Source organism: Macrobrachium rosenbergii, chromosome 56 (assembly GCF_040412425.1).
Source record: "Macrobrachium rosenbergii isolate ZJJX-2024 chromosome 56, ASM4041242v1, whole genome shotgun sequence".
Classification (NCBI taxonomy): domain Eukaryota; kingdom Metazoa; phylum Arthropoda; class Malacostraca; order Decapoda; family Palaemonidae; genus Macrobrachium; species Macrobrachium rosenbergii.
The window spans coordinates 34,702,763-34,721,753 of NC_089796.1; the positions used below are offsets into that span (position 1 = coordinate 34,702,763).

Below are 18,991 nucleotides of genomic sequence, written 5' to 3' on the forward strand. Positions count from 1 at the left end.
TAATTTATAGTCATTAGCAGCTTGAACATTGTTTTCTCAGCTTCAGCTACAACAGCTACAACTTGCAGTTTAAACTTAACAGTATATTTCCTTGCCAATCTTTTATCCATACCGAATAAGGGTATAATGTAACAAATATATCAGTCCTATTCTATTTAACTTCTTTTGTACTATAACTACGGTAATTGTTTATTACCATAAGATGGTTGAAATACAAGCAAAACGGTTGTTGTTATCCGATGCGGTTATAAGCAAAACAACAGTTTCACGTTCAGTTGTTTATGGCTGTACCCATTTACATGAGTATAACGTTACTAACAATACTTTTATTTATTATTCTCTTTTACCCTTTAAACTAGAAGATGGGATAAAGGGATGGCGAAAAACAAGTTGGTTTATTGTAATTTGGTTGTAATTTGGTCACTCTTGCTGCCTGATTGTACACTGCTGCCTGCACCCGCGGGAAATTTTAAAATATTTTCTAAATATTGTCGTATCGGTATTAATTGCTTACCCCTTGGAATTATTGTAAGGCGAATTATTGCAATTCTAGCACTACTTGGTTACCTGAGTATTTTAACAGTTTTATCACAAAAAGTGTATTTAGTCATGAAAATGACATGAAATACAGTAATTAGTGAATATTTTGCTGGACGTTGCGATGAGTCTGGAGAGACAGGACGCATGTCAGTTTATATAGGGGTCTTGGATCAGGTCGATTTTTCATTGGCTGCATGAGGTGATTCTTTTTGGGCGAAATCTTCTCTCGTATAGTGATGTTTGTGTGCACTCTTGCATGTATGCACTGGAGTACACGTTAGAGAGTGAATAATAGGAGGGTTGCTGCCCACAGATGGATGTTCCTGACTAGTTCGCTCATTTGGGGTGCCAGTGGGTGCCACCCTTTGCGCCGACGTCGAGAGGAGAAAGGTCTCCCATGTGGTATTAGGACTCTCTCTCTCTCTCTCTCTCTCTCTCTCTCTCTCTCTCTCTCTCTCTCTCTCTCTCTCTCTCAATGTGTAGGCCTTCCAAGAGGCTTAGGTGGCGATGGTCAGTTGCTTGATTTATTATCACTATGTTAGGGTATTCATTCCTTTTTATACTCAGGTTATGGGCAGTCCTGGCCTGATTAAATATGGCACCCTCCTGGGCATGGCAGGAGATCCTCTTGGAGAAGCTCATGGTAGCCATACTGATGCAAGAGCCGAGGCACTCTCGGACTGGGCATTTGTATTGTTAAACTACATTGGTTTTCTTCAAGGATTCTGGTAGTTAGGGGCCTGGATTAAATTCTCATCACCAAGCTGCTGGTTTTCTTATTCCTGTAGAATATAAGTTTAATGTTCCTGATTGTACGCACTTGTCTACCTTCTGATTCGTGTGTCCATATCGATGGGGATCAGGGCAGCATGTTCCAGCTCTCCATGGGTCAGTCCAGGAGGAGCAGTGTGAGAGAGCTCTTCTGACGAAGGCACTGATGGTGAATTGCTTATATCTCTCAGGGCACTCACTCTCTCCATTAAAACACATGCCCAGGTTCGTAGGTTTTGTGTACATCTTCGTGATGAAGCATTGCTCCCATTGCTGGACAAGGACGTCAAGGAATGAGATGCGACGATCGTGGCTGTATTCAGTTGTAAAGTTGAGACAGCTGTGGGTGTAGAAGGCACGCCTCAAACACTCTGTTTCTTCACTTGTCTCAGCACTGACGAAGGTGACGTCGCTGTAGCGTAAGTACTTTTGCGGCTTTCTTTTATTGTTAAAGACCCTCTTCTTGGCGGTGCCCATGTAAAAATTTACAAAGAGGATTCCAAGTGGAGAACCCATTGCTATGCCATCGATTTGGTTGTGCATATGGCCTCAGTGGGTGGAGAAGGGACCTTTTCAGTACATATCTCCAGGAGGGCATGGAGGGCATGTTTGGGGATGTTCAGTGGGTCCCTATATATGTGATCCAAAATTATTTTTGTGGATGTTCATTGGGTCCCTATATACATGATCCAAAATTATTTGGATTGTTTTGTTGACGGGAACGTTCGTGAAGAGGGACTCCACGTTCATCAAGGCAGTGATTCCTCCGGGGAGGGCACCACGCTAAGGGCTTCCAAGAACTCTGCTGAGGGCTTCAAGCTGTGATCACCAGGGACATAAGGAGTAAGGGTGGCGTTGATTCTCTTGGCTAGCTGGTAAGTCAGGGATGGGATCTGGCTAATAATGGGGCGCAGAGGTTTGCCTTGCTTGTGTGTCTTCACATTCCCATATATGTAGCCAAGGTCGTAGTTGCCCACTATTGGTAAGTGGAGGGTTCTTGGTAATTCATAAAAACTTGCTGCTGTTGGCCAGGATCTCGTCCAGCTTTTGATTGGATTCCTTGGTGTTAATGAGAACATACACGGCAGTCTTACCAGGCCTGCGGACAGTGATGTCCTCATGTTCTCTCAGCTTCTCGGCCACTTCCCTAAGGCGTTGGTCGACTGTATTACTCCGATAGTCACCATGTTTGGTGAGGGCCTCAGCCAGGAGGAGGGGTTGAAGGGCATCTGTGGTTCGCAGGGTGCCTTGATCTTCATACTTCTGGGTTGTATCCAAAAAGTACTCTATTTCAAGGCGTTTTTCCAAGGCCCTTCGCTGGGTGGTGAAGTGGCAGTTAAGATCCATACTCAAATCTTGTCTTGTTCGGGTGTTGGTGTATATTCCTTGAGATTGACATGTTCCTCCCTCTTCTGCGGGAGCTGTAATTTTCCATCATTAGGGCCGATCGGTTTTTATAGTTACTGTCCTCATCTTTTTCTTTGCATCTTTCTCCTCCAAGTGATGTAGGCATTCTCTGATGTTGTTGGGATGTCCTTGCCCTTGGAAGGGATTGTCTTTGCTGTTAGCTGCTCCATTCTCTTTCAAAGCACTCAGAGGGCCTGCTCCAGGGTTACTACAATGCCGGCGGTAGTCACCATACTTGGAATAAAAGGTTCTTCATTTCTTTGATGAGCGTGGTTCTCTCCCTTTCTTTTTTGGAAGTCAGCTGCCATTGTAGCAAGGATCTCCTGAAGCTCCTCATGCCCGGTTCTTGCTGTGCGGTGGGGTCATGAAGCCAGAGTGAAGTATAAGAAGGAAGAAGACCCTCTTTGAGGCAAGTTTTGTTGAATAAAATGGCTGCATTATGTAAAATGATTTTTACTGAGTTGTCTCAATTCTTCTAATACTTCGCTTTTCCTGTATCAGTATTGGTTAGTAATTGGCCAATGGTCATATTTTGATGGATAAAGCATCGTTGACCGGCGCCTAAGGGAAGCAGCCAAGGAAATGAGAGAACGCGAGAACGTCACCGTCTGCAGGGCTGACAAGATCACCGCATATGTTCTCATTAACACCAAGGAATACCACTGAAAGCTGGACGAGATCCTGGCCGACGCCGCCAAGTTTGTACGAATTACCAAGAACCCTGTTCATGACATCAAGCGTAAGACCAACAGGATCATTGAAACAGTCAATGCTGCCTCTAACGCCCCCCACTTACCAACGATAGTGGGTGACTACGACCTTGGCTGCATATATGGGAATGTGAAGACACACAAACAAGGCAACCTTCTGTGCCCCATTATTAGCCAGATCCCATCCCTGACTTACCAGACCAGCTAGTCAAGAGACTCGACACCATCCTTACTCCTTATGTCCCTGGTGATCACAGCTTGAAGTGCTCAGCAGAGTTCTTGTAAGCCCTTAGAGTTACATCCTCCGGAGGATCGCTGCCTCGATGAATGTGGAGCCCCTCTTCACAAACGTTCCTGTCAACAAAACAATCAAAATAATTTTGGATTGTGTATCTAGGGACCCCACTACTTCATTACTGAACATCCCTAGCACACCCTCCATGCCCTCCTAGAGATATGTACCAAAAATGCCCCTTCTCCACCCACAGATGCCATATGTACACCCAGATCAATGGCGTAATGGGTTCTCCACTTGGAGTCTTCGCGAATTTTCACGTGGTCACCATCGAGAAGAGGGTCTTGACAATATAGGAAAGCTGCAACTTTACATGTGGTACATCGACGACACCTTTGTCAGTGCTGAAACAAGTGAAGAAATAGAGAGTTTGAGGCGTGCCTTCTACACCCACAGCTTTCTCAACTTCACAATTGAAGACAGCCACAATTATCGCCTCCCATTCCTTGGTGTCCTCGTCGAGCAACGGGAGGAATGCTTCATCTCGAAGGTGTACTTGAAACCTACAGACTGGGACACGTGTCTTGATGGAGAGAGTGAGTACCCCAAGAGATATAAGCAATCCGCCACCAGCACCTTCACCAGAAGCGCTCTCTCGCACTGCTGCGCCTGGACTGACACCCATAGAGAGCTGGAACATGCTGTCCAGATCCTCATCAATAATGGACACACGAATCTGGAAGCAGACAAGTGTATTAGAGGAGCCGTGAACAGATGGTACCATCAGGAACCTCGCCCCAACACCTCTGATGACATCAAACGTTTCTACCAAGGAAAATTCCATAAAGGGTATACTGTAAAGAAGACGAACACACTGTCAGGACCATCATTGAAGGTAACATCAGCCCGTCCAATCCCGAGAAGATTAAACTTGATATATTCTACAGGAATAAGAAAACCAGTAGCCTGGTGATGAGAAATAACCCAGCTCCCCCAACCACCAGGATCCCTTGAAGAAAACCAACGTAGTCTACCGATACAAATGCCCAGTCCGAGAATGCCTCGGCTCTTACATCGGTATGACTACCATGCGCTTCTCCAAGAGGATCTCCTGTCATGCCCAGGAGGGTGCCATATTTAATCACGCCAAGACTACCCATAACCTGAGAATAAAAAGAAATGACATTATCCCTAATGAAGAGATAATAGATTGAGCAACTTACCATCACCGCCTACACCTCCTGGAAGCCCTACACATCGGGAGAGAGAAGCCGATTCTCAATACAACACACTAGACTTTCCTCCTCCTGACATCGGCGTGAAAGGTTGCACCCACTGGCACCCCAAATGAGTGAAACAATTAGGAACATCCATCTGCAGGCAGCAACCCTCCTAATAATACTCTCTCTAATGTGCATTCCAGTGCATGCATGCAAGAGCGCACACAACCATCACTGCACAAGAGAAGACTTCGCCCGAGGAGAATTGCCTCAGGCAGCCAATGAAAAATCGACCTGATCCGAGACCCCTGTATATACAGGTGGCACAAGTGCCCTGTGTTTCCAGATTCATCCCAACATCTCGAAGATGACCATGGAGCTGGTTGAAACATGTCGACAGAAAGAGTACTATAAATACCAGATAGACATCAGAAAAAGAAAAAATAAGAAGTACCACCAAAAATACCATCAGGAAAATCTACAGATTTACATCCCAGGTTTCAGTAACCTGCTGTAATGGTTAAGTAAAAAATTTCTGCTGTAAGAAATACGCTGTTTTATGAACATTGGCCAATTATTGACTAATAGTGATGTGCAGGAAAAGAAATTATTAGAAGAGTTGAGAAAACTCAGTATAAAATCAATTCACATAAAGCAGCCATATTATTATTATTATTATTATTATTATTATTATTATTATTATTATTATTATTATTATTATTATTTGAAGGGAGTAGACCCTCTTTTAGACAGGTCTTATTAAAAAGGATGGCTGTATTATGCGAATTTATCTTATATAGTGTCTTTTCTATCCTCCTTATGATTCGCTTTTCAGGCTCAGCGATGTTAGTAACTGGCCGATATCCATGTTGGAAAAGGACAGTGTGCGGAATATTGGAAGTCTTTTATTAAAATATCCAATCAGAAATCGTTCGTCTGGGTTCAGGTTCTATTGTGCGCTCGTTTCTTCAGACCTTCTGCAACCACGTCCAGAGGATGACCAACGAGCTGGCTGAAACATGTCGACGGTACCTACAATAGAACCTGAACCCAGACGAACGATTTCTGATTGGATATTTTAATAAAAGACTTCCAATATTCCACACACTGTCCTTTTTCAACATGAATATCGGCCAGTTACTGACTAACATCGCTGAGCCTGAAAAGCGAATCATAAGGAGGATAGAAAAGACACTATATAAGATAAATTCGCATAATACAGCCATCCTTTTAATATTATTATTATTATTATTATTATTATTATTATTATTATTATTATTATTATTATTATTATTATTATTATTATTATTACTAGAAAATAAGCACTTATTAGGTAAATCATTTATTTATCATAAAAAGACAAATGTACATACATATTACAAATGCATTAAAATTCTCTCATCTCAGTAAGAAAGAGAGAGAGAGAGAGAGAGAGAGAGAGAGAGAGAGAGAGAGAGAGAGAGAGAGAGAGAGAGAGAGAGAGAGAGAGAGAGAATTATTATTTTTATTATTAAATGTTATAATTTAATCTTATTAAACTAATATTAATATTTGAAAATTAGTACTGTAAATCATTATTTTATCATAAGATCTACCCTCTAAAAATGCACCCTTTAAAAATGCTTATACTATCATCCTGAAACACTTATATATCATTTTAATATAATTTCAGTATTTCTATAATATAATTTTAATCATTATAATTTCAATATTACTTTAATATAATTTTAATAATTCAATAGTATTAATTATCAGCATCAGGGTAAAAAAAAAAAACCAGTTTAAGAGGTCAGCTGCCAAAAGGGTTCGCAATAACGAGGTCCTTTTTGTACTAAAAGGCCGTCTGTCATAAAAGGAGGGAATCAGATTTTTACCACCTGTTTCCCTTTCTCTTTGAGTTAACATATTATTGCATATTATTTAATCTTCAATATTATTATTATTATTATTATTATTATTATTATTATTATTATTATTATTATTAATCTTAACATTGGAAAATTAATAGATAATTTTTTATCATAAAAAAATGTATTTAGCCATGAAAATAACATCAGAATACACTTATTAGTGAATACTTCTCACACTAAAAAGTCCACAAATCACCGAATTTTTCGCGGATAATTTACAGATGTTTTCCACAGAAAATCCTGCGAACTGTGAGAATGCGAACACAGAGGGGGTGGGGGTTTACTGTAAATGGATCTACACTAACTAAGTATACCTTAGTTTTACCAGACCACTGAGCTGATTAACAGCTCTCCTAGGGCTGGCCCGAAGGATTAGACTTATTTTACGTGGCTAAGAACCAATTGGTTACTTAGCAACGGGACCTACAGCTTATTGTGGAATCCGAACCACATTATAGCGAGAAATGAATTTCTATCACCAGAAATAAATTCCTCTAACTCTTCATCAGCCGGCCGCGGGAATTGAACTCCGGCCCATCGATGAAGTGTAGACTGGATACTAATAGCATTTTATGGATATCATTGCAGAAATATAAAACTTCACCACCATGGTTTTCTATATTTGTTATATGGGGAATGATGGGCTGTAAACTCTCATGGCCTCAGGAATATATTACAGTAATACCTCAATCGTACAGATTCGAGTTGTGCGAATTCACAGACACACGAACTTTTTATGGGAAACTAACTAATTGCTATATGCGATTTTTTACAGACACGATATTTGAGAATCAGAGAGAGAGAGAGAGAGAGAGAGAGAGAGAGAGAGAGAGAGAGAGAGAGAGAGAGGTTGTCCTTACTTGGGAGAATGACTATCAATTATTAGAGAGAGAGAGAGAGAGAGAGAGAGAGAGAGAGAGAGAGAGAGAGAGAGAGAGAGAGAGAGAGAGAGAGATTGTCCTTAGTTGAAATATCAAGTTAAATTATTTATGAATTATATTACAGAGACAGAGAGAATAACATGAGAGAGAAAAGTTACTCTTACCTTAGATATTAAGAAATTAATGTTTTATGAAGGAAGAAGAAAGGAGAGAGAGTGAGCGAGATAGTACTAGAAATCCTTTTGACACACTGGGGACAACGATTGACATATTTGACAGCTTTGACCTCGCTCTCTATCGAAAGGTTTCAGGAAAGATCGGGAACTGATGTTTGTTTAAAATATCACATAATTTACTATAGAAATGTATAAATTTTGTAATTATACTTTTATTATTATTATTATTATTATTATTATTATTATTATTATTATTATTATTATTATTATTATTATTATTATTATTATTGAAAATTAGTACTTATTATTAGGTAAATATTTTATCATAAAAAACCAATTAACATATAACCATAAAAATTCTCTCATCTCTTACTGAGACGAGAGAATTTTTATGGTTAGCCTACATGTATGTTTCTTTGTTTTGTATGATGAATAAAATATTTACCTAATAATAAGTACTAATTTTCAAATAATAATAATAATAATAATAATAATAATAATAATAATAATAATAATAATAATAATAATAATAATAATAATAATACAATTGTGCTTACAAAATTTATACATTTCCATAGTAAATTATGTGATATTTTAAACAAACAAATATCATTTCCCAAACTTTCCTGAAACCTTTGAAGAGATGGGCACATCAAAGGATATCTGGTACTTCTCTCTCTCTCTCTCTCTCTCTCTCTCTCTCTCTCTCTCTCTCTCTCTCTCTCTCTCTCTTTTCCTTCCTTGCTTTTTCCTTTTTCCTTCGTAAATCATGAATTTCCATCTTTTGATATCTTAACGTAAGAATAACTCTCTCTCTCTCTCTCTCTCTCTCTCTCTCTCTCTCTCTCTCTCTCTCTCTCTCTCTCTCTCTCTCTCTCTCTCTCTCATGTGTTATTCTCTCTGTTTCCATAATAATTGAGAAACAATATCACTCTCTTGAGCAAGGACAACCATTACCTCTCTCTCTCTCTCTCTTGTTCGTAGTTAGCGCTCACACATTTTTACAACTTACTATTTCTCTGTACGTCTTTACCTGTACAGTAGATAGTTACAATTGATCTACTTTTACCTGTACCGTCTGCGAACTGTGTAAATGGACTAGTGTGGCAAATACGTCCTAAAACACAGAGACATAATAACTAAGAGTTGTATTAGTCCAACCAAAAAACACTGTCTGATCATGAAAAAGGATTTCAGAACAAAGAGAAAGAGACGTAGAATAAAGACGTTAGTAAAAAGAGGTTGAGGAGACTTCTAAAAATAGATCGGTCAGAAGGAGAGAGAGAAATTCTCTTCCAACTGTATTTTTATGTCAACCATTTACAGTAAACCCCCCGTATTCGCGTTCTCATGATTCGCGGACTCACGCATTCGCGGGTTTCTCTGTGGAACATATCTAGCCATCATTCGCAGAAAATTCACCCATTCACGGTATTTTTCACTGAGAAATATTCACTAATTACTGTATTTTCGTATAATTTTCATGAATAAATGCACTTTTTATGATAAAGCTATTAAAAACTCAGGTATATGAATTTTTATAGGGTTTTTCTGTGTTTAAACTATCAAAATGGGCACTTCTAAGTGTTTTTAGAGGGATTTTAAGTATTCGTGGATTTTAGCTATTTGCCGGGGGCGGGGGACGCATCCCCCACGAGTACGGGGGGTTCACTGTATTTCTTTTGTAAGGGTAATGTATTAAGCTAAATTTCAAATGAAATTACAGTAACTTTAATTTTATTTAAAAGTTAGCTAGCTTAATAATTTGGGAGCATGAATTTTGTCATGTTTACTGTTTAAACTTTAGAAATAAGCATTTATTAGCATTTTTAGAGACCGTACCAAATTTATGCGAAACTTCGCTTTGCGCAAGGGGTTCTGGAACCTAACCTTGTGCAAGTTCGGGGTATGACTGTATTATCAATCGTAGTTTTCTGATATGATCAGTTTGAGTTCTTCCCACATAGCTCTTAATTCCTCACAGTTTCACTGGAGAAAATGAATTAATTTTACTTAGATTTATAGAGCGGTAACCTGTAGCCCCTTTGAAGTACTTTTACCTCAGTGCCTTGCTCCTGCTTTTTCCAGGAGACTACTACTATTGGTTGCCATGTTTTAAGGTTGATGATGGTGTGGTTTCCATGTAGAAGGAACCTGCCGCAGATGGCACAGCTACCCTAGTATCATGGGTATTGGGCACCTTTGATGGCATCCTTGTCAAGGAAGTTTCAAGCTCAGGAGCACCAGACAAAGGTGGTGCTGCTGGAGAAGAGGCGGAAGTGTCGACCATAATTGGTGCAACCTCCAGTGTGTCAGGAGTGCCAGTCAGAACTGATGCAGGCTCCAGAGAGAAGTACCAGGTACAGCCTCCATATGAGGCAGGAGTGCCTGCCTGAGTTGCTGGTACAGCCTCCATAGTGGTGAACACACCAGGTGTAACTGGTGCAGTGTCCCAGAGAGGTGGGATTTCCAGGCATACTTGGTATGGCCTCTGAAGAGGCATGACCGCCAGAGATAACTGGTGCAGCCTATGAAGAGGCAGGGTCACCAAAAATTACTGGCACGGCCTCCAAAGAGGCAGGAGTGCCAGAAATTACTGGTGCATCCTCCAAAGAGGCAGGAGTGCCAGAAATTACTGGTGCATCCTCCAAAGAGGCAGGAGTGCTTTTTGCTTTGGTCAGAAGCAACGATATTCCTGGTCTAACATACTGGCTTAATACTTTTTGTTTAACCTCTGCAAATGTGATGCATTCAGTTACCCTTAATGTCTGTTTTTCTTTTTCCAAGATGTACACATAACAAATCTGTGAAGAAAAGGCATAATTATCTCCACAATGTATACATTTTGGTTCATTATAACATTCATCATGCTCTGTTTCACTGTGCTTGACATGTGGCAGGCTTGCCTTGTATCTTTTGCCTACAAGATCCTAAGATAAAAACCTCTCCTTGGTTTTGGGATATACTTTACTGCTTACCTTGAAACATAACCATGCTGCTTTATTGCATCAGGTTAGCTGGTGGAATTGAATGTAATAATTAGATTTGGAAATGGAACTAAGGGACCAGTGATCTTCAGTTTAAGTCTTCTGGAGTTTCTTTTCTGAATGCATCACCAAGTGGGGTTTCTTTTCTGAATGGATCACCAAGTGGGGTTCAAGTGTCATTCCTTTCGAGTGATTCCAAACATGTATGGAGCAGTCTGCTTTAACCCTTGAAGATGTGGTAATGCTTCTAATTTTTCACTCTCTTTTGGTTAAGCAGATTCTAATGTCAGTTTTCCTTGACCTTGAGATGTGATAACTTAGGTTCTTCGCCACAACACTTCACAGTGTCCTTGTAAACAATGAAAATTACACAATTAGGATCTTTGAGATTAAAGTTCAAATGCTTATAAGAAAAGGTTTCAAATATCCCTAGGCCTATTTCACATACATTTGTGGTGAACTTCCTTTGGCTCTGTGCTCTGGCATAGTGTTCCCATGTAATTACACTTGAAGGTTTCCATGTCCAAGCAGAGGTTGTTAGAGGAGGGTGCAGAGGTCATCAACTGTGTTGAGTGGTCATGACATTCAGGGGTAAGTGATTTTATAGTTACTATATCCATATGTTCATAAGTGAGAAGAAAAAGAACTGTGAAAAAAGAAAAGAGAATCCATTAGCCTTTCATGCTGTCACCAGTGAGAGCTGGCTCCCAAATCTCCACTCCCTACTCGTATTCTGAGGGATGGCACCAACATGATTAGTGTTGCCCAAGTTTAAGTCAAACTCCCTAATGGGACTGAGAGCTTTATGTAAATACAATCACCCCAGCTCTAATCATCTTGCTGGGCAAACCTGGCGGAATACTAAGTGTTCCACTCCAAGAACCAACCACTGCCTAGAATCTGAAGACTAGTTCTAAGGAATAGTTCACTTTAAGATACCAATAGCAGTAGCATATTTAAAGCTCTTATGTGCAAACATTATTGGGTTGTTAACAGGGCCGAAATAACTCCCACTATTGGCTTTGATGATGAACAAAAATCCCAGTAAGGTTATCCCTTCCCGGCAATCCAGGAAATGAAAAAGAGGGGGCAGATAGGCTTGACAGATATAAACGGATTAAAGGAAACTGTGAGGAGTACAGTATAAAGATTTTAAAGATGTAACAGGAGGAAAACCCCACAGCTGCACAGTAAAACAGTTGTCAGGGGAGGGTGGAAAGTAAGACGGAAGAAAGAGCATGAGAACAGAGGTACAGTAAAAGGAATGAAAGGTATTGCAGTAGAGGCCCGAAGGGACACTGCAAAGAACCTTAAGTAATGCCTGCAGTTCACCACTGGAGGTGGTGTACTAATGGCCCTACCCCCCTACAGACAGTGGAATGGAGATGAGCCTGACCCAAAGATAGATGGTGCCGATAGTAAAAATTTGGTTCACTGCAGATAAGTACCTAACTCTCATGAATATATATATATATATATATATATATATATATATATATATATATATATATATATATATATATATATATATATATATATATATATATATATATATATATAGAGAGAGAGAGAGAGAGAGAGAGAGAGAGAGAGAGAGAGAGAGAGAGAGAGAGATTTTTTGAGCAACAAATTTTAAATACAATAACAGTATCAGCATATCAAACAGTTTACGTTGATACCACAGATGCATGTGTTTAAGAATGTTGATTGCACTTTTCATTGTAAGTTTTCTTATTATATAGTAGTTAATTATAGCTTTCACACACAACCACGGCTTTTCCGACTAACAGTTACTAATTACCTTCTTGTATTCCACACAGATGACCTGAGTGATGATGAGGAGCACCATGATTTTAAAAAAGAAACAAAACTGTCTTCCTTGGAAGACGATGGTCACAGGAACTATGAATCATGTCCTAAACCAGCGAAGACTCCTAGGCATCATGACGAAGAAGGGAAAAAACGTGGATTGAATTTAGAATTGCAGGAGAGAAAGATTACAGCCCCTTCAAGTAACCAACAGACAAATAATAATGTCCAGGTATCAGATGAAAGTGGGAGCGATTCTAGTGAAAATAATTTGAGAGTAAGAAGTCATGTTCAGAAAAAATCTGATGTTGTAAAGAAAGGCAACTCTAATATGTTACACCAGCATGTTGGAAGCGAATCTGATTCAGACAATTTGTCAGGAAGAATATTGGAAAGGCAAGTTGAGGAAAGGGCCCTGAAGAAAGGTTCATTTAAAAGGAGTACAAAGAAGAATTCTCACAATAAAGGTGGAAGTGATTCTGAATCTGAGCAGTACTGTGAAAGTGAGGAGAAAAACAAACTATCAAAAAAAGATACAAGAGATTGTAGAAAGATGAATCAAGAAAGATACACTTCAAAGAAAAATTCTCACAATGAAAGTGAAAGCGAAAGTGACTCTGAATCTGAGCAGCACTATAAAAGTAATGGGAGAAAAGAACTATCAAGGAAAGATACAAGAGATTATGGAAAGATGAAGGAAGAGAATAACACTTCAAAAAGGAACCTTAAGAAAATGTCAAAATACGAAGAGCAGAACAAGTCAGATTCAAGTGAAGACAAATGGACAGAAAAACGACCCCATTCTAAGATATCCCCAAAAGCAAAAGAAACCCACTACAGTGAAGTAAAAACTCTCTCTCATTTATCCGACAGGAGCCAGTCAGGTAGAGGGAGAGAGGCCAAGAACCATTCTTCCAGTAGGAAGGTTAATGCACAGAGTTGTAGTGAGAGTGATTCTGATTCAGATAACTACCGTGTAAAGGAAGCAAAAGATCCAAGAGAAGCAAGACATGGCAGTGCAGAAAAATCAATGAGGAAAGGTATATCTAAAGAAAAAAAAGAATACAGAAAGCACGAACATGAAAGCCAATCAGAATTGAGTGATGGATCTTATACAGATAAAGAATACAGTAAGGGAGAATCATATATGGGATATGGATCAAGGAGGGGAAAGAACAGGTCATCTCATAATGACATAGAATCAGATCCAAATGAAGAGCAACAAGGGTTCCATACCCCAAGAGCAAAATCAAAGCATCAGCAAAAAGGTGATGTAAGTAAACCATATGGCAGAAACTTTCAGGAAAAAATGGAAAGCATTGATAGAAACTTACCCAGAAGACAAAAGTCTGATGCATATTCAAGTCTAGCAGAAAAAGAGAGAGATGCTGAAGATTTTACTTCAAAACACTCAAGAGAGAAATATCGTGAAAGAAATGGTGGTAAGTCTACGTATCAGCAGACAGGAAGTGAATCTGAGACAGAGGACCAAAGCTTTAGAAACACTTCAAGGGGCAGAGTAGAAAGGCCATACAAGGAGGATGGGGAATGGACAAATTCTGACAGTTTCAAGCACAAGAAGAGAGCTCATGGCAAATATAAGGATCCCAACAGTGAGAATCAACATTTAAAGAATATGAATGAAGGAAAAAGAGAGGATACAGGGCAGAATGTCGACTACGAGAATGATGGAGCTGGGTATAGTCCTCAAAGAAATTTCCAAAGGGTGAGTAAAACTAAAATGATTTCTGTAGAATGTTTATTATATATATATATATATATATATATATATATATATATATATATATATATATATATATATATATATATATATATATATATATATATATATATATATATATATATATATATATATATATATATATATATATATATATATATATATATATATATGTGTGTGTGTGTGTATAAAATAATATATATATATATATATATATATATATATATATATATATATATATATATATATATATATATATATATATATATATATATATATATATCAATCAGTAAGCTACAAACGTCCTTTAATATCCAATTCGCTCTACCTCGGAAATAATATATTTTCATATATATATGTTACCGAAGGGGAATTTTTAGTTGATAATAAATTCTTAGTCTCAGGGCTCGAACCAGCAAAGAGAAGAACTCAGGACTACAGTGGACGCATTTTAACCCACGCGGCCTCACCCACGAGACGACGAATTTATTATCAACTAAAAATTCCTTTGGTAACATATATGAAAATATATTATTTCGAGGTAGAGCGAATTGATATTAAAGGACGTTTGTAGCTTACTGATTGAATATGAATCACGGTGATGTGATAAAAAGTCATATATATATATATATATATATATATATATATATATATATATATATATATATATATATATATATATATATATATATATATATATATATATATATATATATATGATTATAATCACTTTTGTACGTGATTCATTTATCACACATTACCACAGGTGAAAAAATAAAGAGACTGGGTGTAGGTCCTGACCAGTTTCAACTTTATTTTCAAGCCATTGGCAAAGGACTGATACAGAGTATTAGAAGTCACAAATATATATACTACAGGAGCAGTACTGACGAACATACACAACTGTTAGAGACTACATATCCACCCATAGGCTGGCGTCAAGGTAGGAGTGGCCTTCAAAACTCATTTGGCTAAAAATCACAATATACTCTCAGGGGACAATACTGATAAACATACCGACCATAGGCGACAACAGATCCACACCTGACAGGTGTCAGGGAGTCGGAGTTTGGAAGTCATAAGCACTGCTGCCCCCGTAATGTGTTTACATATATGATAATCTTATTTTCATACATCTCTATGGCCTACCTTAAAATTTAAACAATTTACAAATTTTTTTTTATATTAAAGGGTCAAGTTTGTACATCCCTTGACTGATATTCATATTATGGCTGTAACTTTCTTTTATAAAGCTAGATTCAGTGATACTCCTTTCCAGTGTGTTATTAGAATATACAATCCTTTTTGCCCCTTCCCAATTGATAGCATGATTGTTCTCACTAACAACAAGTACAAAAATACCACTGTTCCCTTGTGCATATCTCACACATTGCTTATGCTGTTCTATTTTCTTTTCCAGTGCTTTACCCGTTTGGCCAATATAAAAGTTGTCACAAGACTCACAAGGAATTTTATATACACCCTTTAGTACTGTCAGGGGAGTTCTTGATAAGTACATGTTTCATTGTTTTATTGTTCTTAAATGCGACATTAACACCAAAATTCTTAAGAAGAGGGGGGATATCTTCCATATTATTATTATCAGGCAGTACAAGCAAATTTTGTGTGTTGTAAGGTTCTTTTTGGTTTTGATACATGGTCTTTTTTGCCGCTTGCACTGCACTGTTTAATACACTGTCAGGATATTTAAATTTCTTGTCTGCATGCCTAATTTTATCTATTTCCTCATTGATATATTCAGGGCTACATACACTTAATGCTCTTAAAAACATAGATGAAAACACTGATTTTTAACCTTACTGCTTTGTCAAGAATAGAAATGCACATAGGAAGAAATATTAGTGGGTTTTCTATACACACACTATATTTAAACCCATTACTATTTCTTCTTATGAGGACATCCAAAAAAAGATAAGCACCCATCATTTTCCATTTCCATAGTGAATTTAATTGTTGATACTAATTGTTTTAACTTGGCAAAAAGTCTAATTGTTTTAACTTGGCAAAAAGTTATTTACATCTTCGTTCCCTGGTTCCCTGGCCATACACAAATTAGGCTATGTCATCAACATACCTAAGCCATGTTACGTTGTGTGGAATTATGTTGTTTAGTATTTTCTTTTCAAAAAATTCCATATATAAGTTACTTAACACTGGGGATAGAGGGTTTCCCATTGCCATACCAAAATTTTGTTAGTAAAATTTACCATGAAATTCAAATTTACATTCTTTCACACATAATTTAATTGGTTCAATTAAAGTGTTTTAGAAAATGGGATATCCAGCTGTGATTTCTCTAATAATTCCGATAAAAACTCCATCAGATCATCAATTGGCACCTTTGTGAATAGTGGTACTACATCGAAACTAACAAGCCTGGATTCAGTATTAATCTGTACACTATTTAGTTTATTTATCAGGTCCACATTATTCGTGATATTAGCATTTGAGATAGTAGTACCTACCAATGGGTTGAGAATATCCACAAGAAGGTACTTCGCTAGGTTGCAAGATGTGGAACCAACTGAACTGATAATTGGCCTGGCAGGAAAGTTTGTTTTATGGGTTTTTATTGTGCCACACATGCAGAGCCTCGGTGGCTCAGTCGGTAGAGCAGCGGTCTAGGACTTCGTAGAGGTCCGTGGCACGGGTTCAAATCCGCAGCTGACTGGTCAGTAAAGGCGGACACTTTGCTATCCATGTAGACACCCCGGGATTACGTATGTAATCAACGGATAGGTTTGCTGAAAAAGCAGAATGGGTGTTACGGACTAATACACACATAAACAAAGCCACTCCAACATCTTCTAAAAACATAACAGACACCTCACACGTCTCGAACTGTCGACCTACCCGCTTAGTTCTCCTCGCTGCTTGGGAGAAAGGGAGCTGGGGATTGGCACGATACATAGCCTACACATCGTTACCGGGGTCTGAGCGATGTCAGGCAGGGCAGCCAATCGAGGCTACAGCCTACCCCAACGCCAAATCAAAGACCTTCGTAAAGAAGACATTGTGCTTACCCCATATAGAAAATGGGAAAAAAGCATGTTAAAACGAAGAAGAATTGTACCACACATGTACGGTAACGATGGAGAGGTCACACACAACTTCTTTATAAGACTTTCGTTACCTTTTAACAGGTTTCTCACTTTCCTATTGAAACCACTGTTCACACTGTTTAACGGGTTCTTATTTAATTCTTTATATGTGCTATCATCACCCAAGAGATTATCCATTTTTTCTATATATTCTCTTTTATTTAAAATTACAAGAGCACCTGATTTATCTGCTCTTGTTATGTGTATATTTTTATCTTTTTTCAGTTCATTGACAGCAGCCATAAATCTTTTGGGGACGCCTGTGGTGTGTGATTTTTTTCATATTTCCATAAATCACTACCTTAACTATGTTCACTTCTTCACTCGTTAAATCACTATATTTTTCCAAATTCCACAGTCCTTTAGTAATTTCCACACTGTTCCTTCCGCCAGTAGATAAAGCAAAGTTTAAACGTAGCCTAAGGCACTAGTTGCATTTCTATCCAGATGTTTGTTTGATAAGTTGACACATTCATGATTGACGTTGTTGATCCAAGGGCTTCTTGCAGTCAACAGTTTCATTTTATTGTCGTGTTTCAGTTTCCGATACACTTGACCCTCATCTTCACATGGCAGTATTCACGTAGGGAATCTCTCCAGTCTGGTGGTATTGAGGCTTCAAAGTGTCTTCTTTTTCTCGTGGGATCTTCAAAATTCTTTTTAGTTTCCAATATCTTGATGTTGATATGTTTTACCAATATAGCTCGTTGTATTTCACTAAACGGTTGGTCTTCTAATTTCAACAAGGAATTGGAAGATCAACCGTTTAGTGAAATACAACGAGCTATATTGGAAAAACATATCAACATCAAGATATTGGAATTATTAGAAAACACACAGCTGGATATCCCATTTTCTAAAAGCACTTTAATTGAACTGATTAAATTATGTGTGAAAGACTGTAAATTTGAATTTAATGGTAAATTTTACTCACAAAAATTTGGTATGGCAATGGGAAACCCTCTATGGAATTTTTTGAAAAAATACTAAATAACATAATTCCACACAATGTAACGTGGTTTAGGTACGTTGACGACATAATTTGTGTATGGCCAGGGAACGAAGATGTAAATAACTTGTTTGCCAAGTTAAATCAATTAGTACCATCAATTGACTTCACTATGGAAATGGAAAATGATGGGTGCTTACCTTTTTTGGATGTCCTCATACGAAGAAAAAAAAGTTACGTATACCTTAGTTTAACCAGACCACTGAGCTGATTAACAGCTCTCCTAGGGCTGGCCCGAAGGATTAGACTTGTTTTACGTGGCTAAGAACCAATTGGTTACCTAGCAACGGGACCTACAGCTCATTGTGGAATCCAAACCACATTATACCGAGAAATGAATTTCTATCACCAGAAATAAATTCCTCTAATTCTTAAGAAAATAGTAATGGGTTTAAATATAGTGTGTATAGAAAACCCACTAATATTTCTTCCTATGAGCATTTCTATTCTGGACAAAGTATTAAGGTTAAAAA

At 38.1% G+C, this 18,991-nt stretch overlaps 1 protein-coding gene across 21 annotated transcripts in view; it reads left to right on the top strand.

The window, feature by feature from the left end:
• The window catches only part of LOC136836296 (dentin sialophosphoprotein-like), a 377,513-nt gene that overhangs the window by 65,514 nt on the left and 293,008 nt on the right, over positions 1 to 18,991 (top strand). For all 21 annotated transcript variants that reach the window (XM_067100383.1, XM_067100393.1, XM_067100385.1 and 18 more), the window contains one exon: positions 12,658 to 14,372. In XM_067100383.1, the coding sequence (XP_066956484.1) occupies positions 12,658 to 14,372 (1,715 nt within the window). The remainder of the gene's footprint in view (positions 1 to 12,657; positions 14,373 to 18,991) is intronic.